This window comes from Planococcus citri, chromosome 2, assembly GCF_950023065.1.
Source record: "Planococcus citri chromosome 2, ihPlaCitr1.1, whole genome shotgun sequence".
NCBI classification, from domain to species: domain Eukaryota; kingdom Metazoa; phylum Arthropoda; class Insecta; order Hemiptera; family Pseudococcidae; genus Planococcus; species Planococcus citri.
The window spans coordinates 82,422,888-82,437,140 of NC_088678.1; the positions used below are offsets into that span (position 1 = coordinate 82,422,888).

General features: G+C 34.2%; 1 protein-coding gene across 1 annotated transcript; it reads left to right on the plus strand.

Moving 5' to 3' along the window:
- Positions 1 to 831: 831 nt before the first annotated feature.
- Positions 832 to 6,665, plus strand: Inx2 (innexin 2). The gene has a single exon (XM_065353593.1). The coding sequence runs from the start codon at positions 1,170 to 1,172 to the stop codon at positions 2,253 to 2,255; it is 1,086 nt and encodes a 361-aa protein (XP_065209665.1). The 5' UTR covers positions 832 to 1,169; the 3' UTR covers positions 2,256 to 6,665.
- The last annotated feature ends 7,588 nt before the right edge of the window (positions 6,666 to 14,253 follow it).

Here is a 14,253-nt window from a genome sequence, read left to right on the forward strand (position 1 = left end):
CATACTGAAAATCAGCATTTTTTTCGCATTTTTTTTCAAAAAGTGAGATTTTTCACTTCGTAACTTATGGCATACGAAAAAGCTAACATTTCCAGCAATAAGGAAGGCTTTTGAACACATTTTGGGAAAAAATAAAACTTTTTAGAATTTTTTGAAAAAAAAAACGGAAATTTTGACAATTTTTAGCAAAAAGGACTGACTAGTGACTATTTTTGGGAAAAGGCACGAAATTTCGGCAATTATTGACCAAAAAAATGGTACTTTTCGCGATCTTCGTTGAAAATGTGAGAAATGGTTTGGTCATTGACATTTTTTTAGGCAAAAAAGCGTGATTTTTTAAAATTAGGTAATTTTTATAGAAAGGAGAAAGGATACCTACCTACTTTTTGAATTGTTTTACCAAAAAGTGACAATTTTTGCCTTTTGGCGAGAAACGAGACTATTTGTGGAAATTTCGACAAAAACTAAGATTTTAGCTATTTTTGGCAGAAAGGTGGACTTCCATCGTAGGCCAGTCCGCCTCTACTTCCAACTATCAACATGAAAAATCAATTTTTTTTAGAATTCACCGGTACCTCTTCGCGAAACAACGCACCGAAAAGAAATATAAATAGTAGGAGCTGTGTCTAACCGCAGTAACTCAAAATACTGATTTTTTCAATGGGAAAACTTTTTTTCGTGGAGTGGACCGATATGGTAGACTCCGAGGAGTTGCTTTCTCTAGAATATGACGGACTTCGTAACCGTAACGGCGGATGTTGTCAGGTAAAATGTAAAATTCCCTCTCCACACAGCAAACTGTGATGAAACATTCTTGATTGTGAATGGCGCATGCGTTCAGTTTAGTTTTCAGTACTGCAGCGGCCTCATCGACAGTGTACGTCGGTCGTATAACCGTATGTATGTATGTTGTAAACGTACACACAATACACCATAGTGAACTTTCCATTGAGCATTAAACTACTCGCTTTGTTCAAAGTAATAATAATTCTTGGTTTCGTATTTTATTTAGTTCGCGCGAATGTGTATCGATTTGTATTTTGTGTTCGAAAACCAAATGTTTACGTCGCTAGTGTTTTAATCGCGAGTTTTGGTTTTTTATCATTATTTTTTGTTTTATTAATTAGGTTCGAATCGGTGATACCTATCTGTTTGTGTAATAAGTCAAAATGTTTGATGTGTTTGGCTCCGTGAAGGGGCTGCTTAAAATCGATTCGGTATGTATCGACAACAATATCTTCAGACTGCATTACAAAGCGACGGTGATTATCTTGGTGGCTTTTTCGTTGATCGTCACTTCTCGACAATATATCGGCGATCCGATCGACTGCATCGTGGACGAGATCCCGTTAAACGTAATGGACACATATTGCTGGATTTATTCGACGTTCACGATACCGAACCGACTAGGCGGCAGAATCGGTAAAGACGTTGTGCAACCTGGCGTTTCTAGTCACGTCGAAGGCGAAGACACCGAGAAATACCACAAATACTACCAATGGGTATGTTTCGTATTATTTTTCCAAGCTATGTTTTTCTATTTGCCGCGCTACTTGTGGAAAACGTGGGAAGCCGGTCGTCTGAAAATGCTCGCCTTAGACCTGACCTGCCCGATAATCAGCGACGAAAACAAAAAGGACCGTATACGCTTACTGCTCGACTACTTCCAGACCAATCTGCACTGCCAAAATTTCTACGCTATTCGTTTCATGATCTGCGAAGTGTTGAATTTCGTCAACGTCGTCGCCCAAATCTATTTCGTCGATTACTTCCTCGATGGCGAATTCAGCACGTACGGCTCGGACGTGCTCAAGTTTACCGAACTCGAACCGGAAGAGCGAGCTGATCCTATGGCTCGAGTATTTCCAAAGGTCACCAAATGCACCTTCCACAAATACGGTCCTTCCGGCTCGGTGCAGAAGTTCGACGGACTCTGCGTACTCCCACTGAACATCGTCAACGAGAAAATCTACGTATTCCTCTGGTTCTGGTTCATCTTGCTGACCGTACTCACCGGACTGTGCATCATTTACAGAGCGGCCATCGTCATGAGCCCGGCACTACGCCTGTACCTGCTCAGAGCCAGATCTCGTCTGTCGTCGCAGAAAGACGTACAAATCATCGCCGATAAATTCCAACTTGGCGACTGGTTCATACTCTATCAATTGGGCAAAAACATCGATCCGTTAATATTCAAGGAATTAGTTTCGTCCTTAGCCAACAAACTCAACGGTAAAGAATCGGTATCCGTTTAACCTACAAACAAAATATTACCTATACTTCTTACTACTACTACTAGTTCGTCGTGCGATCCCAACAAACCTGCTGCTGCTGCCATGCCATGTTGCATCTTGCATCTGCTTCTTCGTTCGTTTCTCTTCTCTCTCTGTCAGTCTCATCTGCATTCATCGTCATCGTCTTTTACGAGTATAGGTCCCTATACCTTTACCTATATACTCTTATGTGTGTGAATATTCCATCAGCGTTCCGCGAGCCTGCACCACAACTCGGTAGGATTTTTTATTCTTCTTCTCTCGAGCGTTATTTCTTTATTCTTTGTTAACCTTATGTAACTTTACCTTTTTTTTCTCTCCTCTCCTTCTCCATTCCACATCTTCTTTCTTCTTTGTCTTTGTTGCTCGAGCTGTGCAGATCAGTTTCGACGAAGGTACATTTTTTTCCCTGCTACGACGACTTTTTCTTTCCTCCGAGTGAGGTTTTTTCCTGAAATAAACACCAGATGTTATTTTATTCAAATTAATATTCGCGTATACTTAAAATATGTCGATAACACCAGCCAGGGAGAAAAAAATACAACATCCAAGATGCCAACCAGGTTGACAGCAGATTTTACCATCGAATCAACCTATTCCCGTCACCTTCTCATCTCATTTAATCGCCCATAAGTTACCAGCTCGTATTTAGGTATTTTTTTTCTTCTTTTTTTTAAAAAACAAATCCGCCAAGGGTTTTTTGAACTACATAATCGTACAATACTAGGTTATATAGCACGGTAACCGGTTCTCTGTGCGATCATAACTCGCTTATGTGTAGCTTGGACTAGGCTGGATCGGAAATTTTGAACGAATTTTTCGAACAAAAAAATCAAATCACCATCTCGATGCATTTTTCACCCCAATTCCCCATCCTCATTTTGGAGTAATTTCTCTGACAAACGAAACGAATCCCAAACGTTAGGGGATAATATGTAAAATCGATTCCAGCCGATTATAGGACTGCTGCTGTTGCTGTTGTTGTTACTATACGACCAATTCATTCACGAGTCCCAGACATCTGCCTCTGTAAAATCGTCGACGAATCGTGTAAATCTGAAATATGTACGTCTGCTTGAAGAGTAGTCGGTGAACCGAAACGAACTCCCTTTTATCCATTTTAATGTATTTCAAACGCGCCCAGATGATTCGTTCTTGCTGCAAAACTATAATGTACTGCTGGGGAGGAAGAAACCCCACCTTTGATAATCTTCCAAAAATAGAGTCACGGCGTAATTACTCGTATATAAGGTCTCTTCTATATTCGTCCAGACTCCAGTCGTGTATATTCGTAGTAGAAAAAAATTCAAACTACGTGGTTTAGATGATGAAATCCATCTTACAAAATTACCTCATCGATCATCAAGAAGATGGATGACTTTTTTTTCAGTTCGACTATCTTCTCGACGGTCCTGTCGCCTTGCCAATGGAATTTCGAAACATCTGATCGTCGATTACCCCCCCCCCCCCACATTTAAACACCTAGAACGCCAAATCGTGGATAAATTTCAAATTTGGGATATTTCAGCGCGAAACTGTCACGATTATCGAGAGCAAAACATCTTTTTTGATTCAAATATTTTCTCAAAAGTCCATTAGATCGTCAAATTCCCCCGCCTCTCGAAAAAAGGCACCCTTTTTTGGTTGCACGTTGTACGTGTATATTACCAATCGAACATTGGCGCCCAACGTGGGGCCAATCTAATACTTTCTTGGGCGTCTCCTTAGCCATTGCGATGAAATTCAAAAAAAAATTTCTTGAATTACCCCCCCCCCCCCCCCTTCAAAAAGGCACCCTTTTTGGTTGTACGTTTATATTACTAATCTAACATTGGCGCCCAATGTGGGGCCAATCAAATATTTTATTGGGTGTCTCCTTCGCCATTGCGATGAAATTCAAAAAAAATTATCTTCAATGTCTTCAACCCCCCCCCCTCCACCTTAAAAACCCCTAGAACGTCGATAAATTTGGGGAGGATACAGATCGAGATATTTCTGGTCGAAATTAGGCCACGACAATCGAGAAGAAAAACACCCTTTTGGTTCGAATGCTTTCTCAGGGGCCCCTTTCGTCGTGCTAATTTATTTCCAAAACTTTTGATCGTCTCGAACCCCCTTCTTTGAACCACCTCAAAATAAACCTAGAACGTCGATCGAGATATTTCTGGCACCGAAGGCGCGCGAACGAAGGGCAAAGAAAGAGGTTATTTCGTAAGAATTTTTTTACTCCTAAATACATCTCACACACGATCAATTAAACCAGTCGAAATTTATGCCCATGACTATACGATAATGCTGTTCGAACCAAGGACAAAATAATATACATCAACCTACGATCGTTGTATTTTTTAATTACGAAAATAGTTAGAACCAATTAATAGTGATATACTACACAGACTGTCTACTATAGAGCTATAGAGATGAAATCGTACGAACAATGTGATTCTCAACTGAAATTTTCGTTTTGCTCGTCACTTTTTCCTCCCCTGCAACTGCAAACTTTACATTCCTGCAAATTATTCTATACAATCATTCTCTTTTTTACGAAACGTTTGTGTTCAATTTATTCTTTCCATCTTTTGCCCTCTTTTTTATTAATGAAAAAGCGTAAGCAAAAAAACAAATTGTCGATGTTTTTCCAACACTCGAGTCGCGATAAGTTTTCATCTTGTATTGTTAATTCTACTTTTTTTTATAAGTGAAAATGATCTCGGCAACGAGCTTCATCATGAGCACGCATTCCAACTTTTTTTTCGAATTTTTTATGTATTTTATTTTTCGTTAATTTTTTTTTTTCTTTATCGATGTTTTATTCTTTGTTGTGGTCTTCCCCGTTCTGTATTTTTGTTTGTTTATTTATTTGTTTTTCCTCTTCTTCTTCTGTGTGGATATCTCGACATCTTTCCATAGCAGCTAATTTGGCCGACTAGACTGCAAAAATATTTATTTTCTCCAGCACTGGGTGTTTTTTAATACGAAAAAATGTAAAAAAAAAAAAATTCGAAAACAGTGGTTCCCAAATCGGCGGTTTTCTTCAAAACACACGCTCGCTTCAATTAGGTGTAATCATTACGTTGAATTAAAAACGTCTCGAGGATTTTCCCTCCTCTTTTTATTGTTCATTCTCAACATATAAGACTGGAAAATCGAGCTTCCAAAAAAAAAAAATATGTTTGTGTGTATTTTGTAGATATTATATAAAGAAAAAAATAAATTAAAAATAAAACAATAATAATGTGTTCACAACGTTTACATATCAACATGTTTCAAAATATAGGTACTAATAGGTATATAAATCGTAACTTTCTCGTGAAAACCCCCTCCCCCTTCTATGTGTTTGTTTTTTACATCATTTTTTTTTTGTATTTTTACGATATATTAATATTATGATTATACGTGGAAGTTTTTTCAACATATCAACGTAATGAAAAAGCAATCTATTGAACCCGTTGTGAAGATATTTTAAGTGCCTTATTTAATTTAATTAAGTTTATATGTTTTTTCTTTTTTTTTTCTATCATTTCATTTTAGTAGTGCGATGTTGTGTGCGCGTACGTGTTTTATTGTCAGTCGTATGTAATATTGTAAAAAATCTTTTTAGATGTGTATTTTTTTTTCTATTCTATTTTCGTCTCAATTGTGTCGATGAGATTTTAAGCGTGCGGTTAAATTTTCTTTTTGTTTCGCGTGTAGGAAAATCGATTAAGTATGTAGCATTTTTGTTCTCGAATCAACTGATGGTTCGAAAGTTGAAAAAAAAAACGCGTAAATAGGTCGCGATTTTTATTTATTCACAATATTTAATCGGATAAGAATTTTTTATTTAATGTTTTTTTGTGATATTTAGTGTAGGAATTCTTTTATTATGTATTTATATCAATTTTTTTTCTCTCTTTCCTCCTCTTCTTATCTTCTCTTTCTCTTCTTGTTTCCTTCGCTCCTTTACTCTATTTATGATGTATACTGTACAGTTGATACTTTGATAGCTCTCGTTTTCTCTCATTCCAATTTCCAAATCGATGAAATTATTCGTACGTTCAATTATTATATTATGCTCAATACAATTTCGATAGTCTGATTTTACTTGTTATTTGCTCATTTTTTTTGGTCCTCCAACATCTCGATGACGAATAAATAATACACGTTACATTCCGTGAAATAATCCTTACGATTGTATTGTTTTTATTTTTGAATTTTTACTTTTTTTTTCTTGTTCTTGTTTTGTAAATGGCAATATGTTCGAAATTGTATGTTTGTTTTTTTTTTAATCCATATATTTTGTACTCAGTATCGGTGATAACTGTAACTCTTTAAAATTTGTAATCTAGCGTCTAATATTTTTTTAAAAATTATTTTTTAAAAACGAGCGAATATATATCGTTATCGAAATTACGACTATTGTTTTTATTTTATCAGTTTCGCTGCATTCCCACGCGGGCAAAAAATTACAGATCTGTGAGGTTTTTGTGGTTAAAGTGTTTGGTCTGAGTTGACGCGTGAGACGATATCGAGAAGATAAGAATTGAATTTCGCGAAATTATTTTAGCATATTAATTTTCAGTGACAAGGAGGCACGTGTGGGAGGTACATGGTCAGTTTCTCATTCTCGAACCAACGATATAGTTAATGAGAGTTTTGACCAGAAGGTGAGTATGAAGTACACTGTCAGGACAGAAAAATAAATGTAACGAAAATAATGAAAAATCACAACGAGCAGTCCAAAATTTTAAAAAATGTTGAACGAACGCTACAAAATTTAAGAAAACGCTACAAAATTTAAGAAAACATCAAAAATTGCTCAAAATTAATCGTATTAATGAGGTGGTAAAAGCTGAAGATCTGCCGAATTTACAAGTAGGTACATATCTTCGAAAAACTGAGAAAATTTAAAACATTTCACCCTTCTGGAGCTTTGATTTTCAATTTTTTCTCATTAAAAAAAATTATTCAACTGGAATTCCACTAATTTTTTCAAAATTAATAGGTAATCATAAATTTTGAGAATGTTTTCACTTTCAGAGTTGTTTTTTCTCATCATGTGGCCAAAAAAAAAAATATTACTTAGATACAGAGTATGCAAAAATACGACAGGATTCAAAATTTCAGATGCTCGAATGCATTTTTTTATTTTTGGTATATTTTGAAATTCAGAGGTGCTCAAAGCTGCAGTCAATCAACGTGTGTAAAAAAATACCTATTGAAATTTTTTCATTCCCTAAAAGTTGAAAACACCAAAAGAACATGTACCTAGTATGGATTTTTTTTATTGAAAATTTCTCATTTCAGGTCAGAATTCTTCAACCTCTCATATCTTCCAAGACGAACTAAGAAATCAAAGCAGGTAAAAATTTCTAATTTTCAACAAAAATACTTCGCAGACTTTTATTTTTGTAATTCCCATTTCTTTTTTTTTTTGCGAAAATTCCGACACAGAAATGGAAAATTTCCAAAATCGATCCATTTCATTTTTCTGGATTTTTCCACCTTTGGGGCTAAAAACTGAAAAAAAAGCAATTCAAAAAAAACACTGGAAATCAAATTATTTTTATGTATAGTTAAAATTTTTGAATTTTTTTCATTTTAGGTTTAATTCCATCTAAATTATTTTCTTTTCAAGAAAAAAGCTCCCTCAGCCCCCCCTCCTTCCAGCAATATCAGTTCTTTTGTATGGAGTCCCCTTCTTTTTTCAGGAAAACCCAATAAAATTTATTAAAGGCAGTAAATATTTTCAATTTTCAAAAAAACTTTACAGACTTTCATTTTTTTATTTCATTTTATTTTTTAGCGAGGAAGCGTTTTCTTTAAAAAGAGCTCATTATAAATTCTGACGCACAAATGGGAATTTTTCAAAACTGATTATTCCAAAGGGAAATATCTCGGAGAATTCTGACGCAAAGATAAAACATTTCGGGGTGAACTGGTTTTTTTTTCACACATTCTCTGACTCAGCAGAAATTTGAAGTTGGTGGGCTAAAATTTCCAGACAATTTTTTTCCTATAAAAATCGATAAATTTTGATGGTAAAAGCAAAAAACCCCTTTTTTATGATAACACAAAAATCCATTTTCAAAAATTACAGAAGTCATCTTTTACTTATTGCTTACACTAACACAAGGTCCAACATTTAAAATTTTTTTTTGAATCCATTTTCAAAAATTAAAAAACTTGCTATATTTCCTAAAACTAAAAAAAAAAAAAAAATTTCTCATGTTTTTTTCTTTTTTTTTTAAAAGAAAAATTGTTGATCCTTTTTTCCAGCTTTTTGCAAAAATTTAAAAAAAACCTCTTCTTTCATTTTTAGATTAAATTCCCATTTTTTTTTTACTTTCTTCCTTTTCTAATTGACAAATTCGAAATTTGAAAAAAATTCCTTTTAAAAGTCTTGTTTTTTGTCAAAAGTTCAAAAAAGTTCTGTTTTCTTCAATGTTATTAATTCAATTTTAAAAACATTCCATTTATTCGTTTTTTCTGTAGAAAATTTTTCATTTTTTCTAGTTTTTTTGAAATAAATTTCAATTCCCTCTTATGATTGAAAAATTTGAAAAAATTTCTGCAAAAACTTGAAAGTCTTGCTTTTTGACAAAATTTTTAAAAAGTCCAGTTTTTTTCAATTTTTTTCCATCCAGTTTCAAAGTTTTTCATCCAAGCTAGGTATAGTTAAAATTTTTGAAATTTCTTCATTTTAGGTTAAATTCCTTCTCAACAATATATTTTTAAGAAGAAAACCTCCCTCAACCACCCCATCCCCCCTCCCTGCACAATATCATACCCTTGAATGAAATCCTCTTCTTTTCTCAAGAAAAAACGCCAAATAAATCAGGTGGTAAAAATTGTTAATTTTCAAAAAAACTTTGCAGATTTTAATTTTTACATTTTTTTTTTAGCGAGGAAGAGCTTCAAAAATCCATTTTAAAAAATTACAAAAGTTTTGTTTTATGTACCTACATATATTTGCCTACGTTAACAAAAGGTTCAAAATTATTTGGTTTTTTTTTCATTTTTTTTTTTTTTTTAATTTACTTTTAAAAATTACAAAAGTCTTTAAATTAAGTATTTAGGTAGGTACCTAAACTAACAAAAATAGTCTAAAAATTGAAAAAAACTCCACTTCTTCCACTTTTTTCGAACAAATTCCAAATTTTTTCATTTTTTCATGTTTTTTTGTTTTTTGTTTTTTTTTTTACTTTCCTCCTTCTCATATTGACAAATTTGAAAAAATTCCTGTCAAAAGCCTTGTTTTTTGCCAAAATTTCAAAAAAGTCCTGCTTTCTTCAATGTTTTTGATTCAGTTTTAAAATTTTCCATTTATTTGTTTTTTCTGTCGAAATTTTAAATTTTTTCTAGTTTTTTATACCAAAAATTTTTCGACTCCTTCCCCCTCTGATTGAAAAATTTGAAAAAATTTCTGTTAAAATAAGTCTTGTATTTCGCCAAAAGTTCTATAAAGTCCTGTTCTCTTCAATTTTTTTTTCATCCAATTTCAAAGTTTACCATCTAACCCTATTTGGTTTTTTCGGTAAGTAAACATTTTTCATTTTTTTTTTTTTTTTTAATGAAAAATTTTCAATTTTCCTCCCTTTTTGATTCAAAAATTCAAAAAGATTTGCAAGCTTTTTCACCAGAGCCAAAATTGCTAAATATCTATAAGATTCTAGTTTTGAAATTTTTAATTCAGAAATTTTGGAACGTAGATTGTTAATGTTAGGTACTTAGTACTTACAGTTTTCAAAAATTCTACTTTCATTGAAATGAGACTCCTGGAATGATTTTACCCTGTTAAAAAAGGTCACATATTTTTTTTCTTCAACTTTTTGAGGAAGGTGTGGTTGGAGCATTTTTCTAGTATCGTTCGTTGAAAAGACATTTTTTCCTTCCCTCTTCTCTAAATTATTCGATGATTAGAATTATCTCAAGCTCAATTCAAAATAATTTTACGAGTTCGCAGAAAGATATATTTTTTTTTAACCGAGGGGAATGACTGAGATATTACAAGAGCTTCTCAAAACGATAAAATTACACAGGTACCGTTATCCATATCGATTTCAAGGTTTCAATAACGCTTTAGTAATCATATTGCTAGTGGACTGCATTGGTAGTATGACTCATTCGGAGAAACTCATCGGTAATGCTCTGCTGAGTCAGAGACGTCATCCATCTGCACGATTTCATTCAGGTAGGTAAAACTCTTGCAAAGTGTACTCTGTCTTGTCCACTCATCAGAACTCTGTCTCTGGATTATAAAGATGAAAAGTTGTAAAGGCTGCATTGCGTCGCATATTCATCGCTCGAGAGATTGGAATTGATTAATTCATATCTAAGCGTATAATAATATTATCGTACTCGACCATAGAGTAGTATAGTATACTCGTATTTGTTCTTGGAAAAGATGATCGAGACAACTGGTCCGGTGTGTTGTGTCGGTGAATGGTGATGCGATCGACAGTCGACAGCCACAGCACAGCACATCGCAGCGTACTCGTATGTACTTGGACTATTGCTCGTTTCCCACATCACAAGCCATGAACAACATTCCTGAGAAAATGTTACATAAAACGTTGCCAAGTATATAGTTAATATATGCTAATTACGAGTACAATTCCGCATACGACCAGTATATCAAACTGTACAAGATCTCCGGCTCTGATATCCAAATATGGGTAGGTGTTCCATAATGATGTATACACTTCGATCATCCCGATCCGCGTCTTTTACTAAACGTGCACGACGATGCAGCCTTTCTTCTCGAGACGAAGACGATTGTCCAAGTGGCTTCTATTGTTAAGTGAACAGGTTCGCTTCCAATTTGACCATCGATATATACGAGTATGTATTTACTCCAATTTTACCATTTCGCTGCTCATCTCTCTCTCTCACTCTCGAGAAGACCGAGTGTACCGTTATACGAGATGAATCCCAGTGTAATTGTCAACAATCTATTCAGCTTCCAAGAAATCCTAATTGACTTTGGGTTTGTAGAAGAAGAGAACTGTCTACTATAGGGTAGGTATATGTACGACAGTTTTTTTTCTCTCTTCGCTCTTTTTTAACCGCAAATATATGGGTAAAGCTGTAGGTAGGTATTTGTATTGTTCGAAGTCCACTTGGAATCAGCGCGACGTGCGAGGTTCGAGGTATTTTTTTTTTTGCTCTGCAGCACATAACGGTCTAGGTCAATAGACATGGTTCGCTTTCATTTTGGAAACAAAAAGTGATAGCTCGTATTCCTCGTATGTACATTGTTAACATCGTCAAAAGAATAATCACTATCGCCAATTCAAAAAGTACCACGAGATTCGACCTTCGAGGTGTCCAAACCTTCACAGGCTCGAGTATTGTTCGCTGACAAATTCGGCGAAAATAAAAAATAGACAGGAGCCGGGAGAGGGGAACGATGAAATGTCTCGTACGTTGTACTTTCGCTGTCCAACTACTAAAACTGCATCTCGCAAAAATTAATTAAAACAACTTACTATTAGTATACATAACTTACAAAAGGTGCATAATAAAACTCGTAGGTATCGCTGTTTAGGTGTTTAATTACTCGAGCCAATGTGCACGTGAAATGGAGCCACCATCCGGCTCCAACAATGATGGTTGATCGATCAAAGCATACATAGGTAGATAATAGAAATTGAAAAGTTCTTCGTACACTTCGAAGGCTGCTGTAGCCGGCGCGTGGAGCAAACAAAAAAAAACAACAACTCTGTCTGCCGCGAAAATCAATGATCCAAGTTTTCATCAAACGCCCAAGGTTGGAATTTCTATTCAAAAAGGTTAGCTTATTGTTCTCGGTAAATGAAAATTTTTAACCTTCTGTTGACCTACACTGGTGGCGACAATTGCTGTACAAGTAGGTATATATTCCTTCACCATACGCGATGGGCGATGGACGATTTTTCTCTCTTATCAGCCGATTTTACGACTGCCATTTGGCTAGTCCTTAATACGGTTTCGTCGTCCAACGTTACGAATTTTTACGCTCATTGGCGAAATTTCTTTTTTGCGTTTGGGTCACGCGTGACAGCTCATCGCATAATAGGTACATACATTTACATAGGTATATTGAACCGAATGCTCCAGTCCAACATTTAAAGTCAATCGCATCACAACTTGGTTTTCTAACAGGCTGGACACACAGATAGTATTTGAAAGCTTTGACCACCTTAATCTGATGACCAAAGTGAAGCATTGGTTGTCTTCGAGGCAGTTGAACAAACGATGGTTAAACCAGGGGTAAATGGGATAAACCCTCGTTGTACAACTGGCCCTCAATCATGTCAACGTAGCCGTCCTGATAATCCTCATGATAGAAGTCCATTGTGGTATTGGGCACAACCGGCGACGTGGTGACATTTTCAATGATGAAATTTGGCGATACTACGACTGGGCCTCCATAGCAAACACAAAAAATTATCAATAATACCGCAATACAACTTTGAAAAATGTACATTTTTTTTAATGCTAGGAAGTTACACATCATCACGTATAAAATGGGAAAACTAATGTTGATTTGAATTTTTCCATTTTTATCTCAATACGTATCATGATACGCGAATGTTTTAATTGCAAACTTGATTATTATCAGGTAACATAGGTATGTACCTAATGAAAATTGAAAGCTTTATATTAAATATTCAATTTTTGTTTATGAAGACCAAGTACTTAATGAAATTCCTCTTCAACCTTTTAATTAGGTAGTAGATAAGTAGGTACATAGATAACTGCTCATGCTATATCTAACTAATCTACCCCTATTCACAACGTTTTCAACATCGTAATTTGATAAGAATCTTTTTAATTGCCAAATGAATTATTAGGCAGGTACCTATTTGAGGAAAATTGAAGGCTTCGTAGTTCGTATTGAATAGCGAATATTTTATTTTCCATTTTAGAAATAAAATTGAAAAAATTAAGAAACTGAAACATTTTGACAGAAAAACCAAACAGGTAAAAGGAAAATTTTGAAATTAATTTGAAAAAAATTGAAGAATGCATTATTTTTTTTAATTTAAGCAATAAATAAGGCTTTTAAAAATAAATCAATTTTTTCAATGAGAGAGGGAAGAGGACAACGTCTTCCATTAAAAAAAAAAAAATGATTCAGAAAGAAGAACCGAATAAATGGAAAAAATGGAAGAAAAGGGAACTTCATTGAAATTTTGGCAAACAGCAGGCTTTTTACAAAAAATGTTTGTAGAATTTTCCAATTAAAATTGGATGAAAGTCAGCAATTTTCCACTTAAAAAAGATTTAAAATTCTGACAGAAAAAAACGAATAAACAGAAAGTGGGACTTTATCTGAAATGTTGGCAAAAAGCAGAACCTTTCACAGAAATTTTGGCATTAGAGAAACAGTTGGGGGAGGTTCAATAATTTTCTACTGAAAAAAGAACTAGAAAGAATGAAAAATTCTAACAAAAAAAAAACAAAATGAATGAATGAAAAATTTCAAAAACTCGATTTTTTTAACAATGGGAAGAAAGGAAAACTTTTTTAGAATTTTGGCAAAAAGCAGAACTTTTGTTTGCAATATTTATACAAAAAGCAATATTTTATACAAATTTTTTCATGTTTGACAAATAAAACAGAAATTTTTGGTTATTTCGATAAAAACCGAAACATTTTTTTGCCACTGTGGTAAATATGAACATACCTAAAAGGACAAAAAAAGCAACACGTGTGCGTGTATGATTTTTTCGGGTGAAAAGTTAGGCCTTTTTGACAATGTTGGTAAGAGAAAGCAGGATTTATTTTTGGAAGAAAAAAATTAGGATATTTTTGCGAATTGGGCAATTTAGAGAGGATTTTTAGTCAATTATGACAGAAAAAATTGAACGTTCAACTGGAAATTCTATTAAATGTTCCAATTTGATTGGGGGGGGGGGGTGAATATATTGAAGTCAACATTTGTCCATTCCGAATGAGCACTGAAAAAATGAAAAAAAAATTGTACAGAAAAAGACTGAAAAAACAGGTCTTT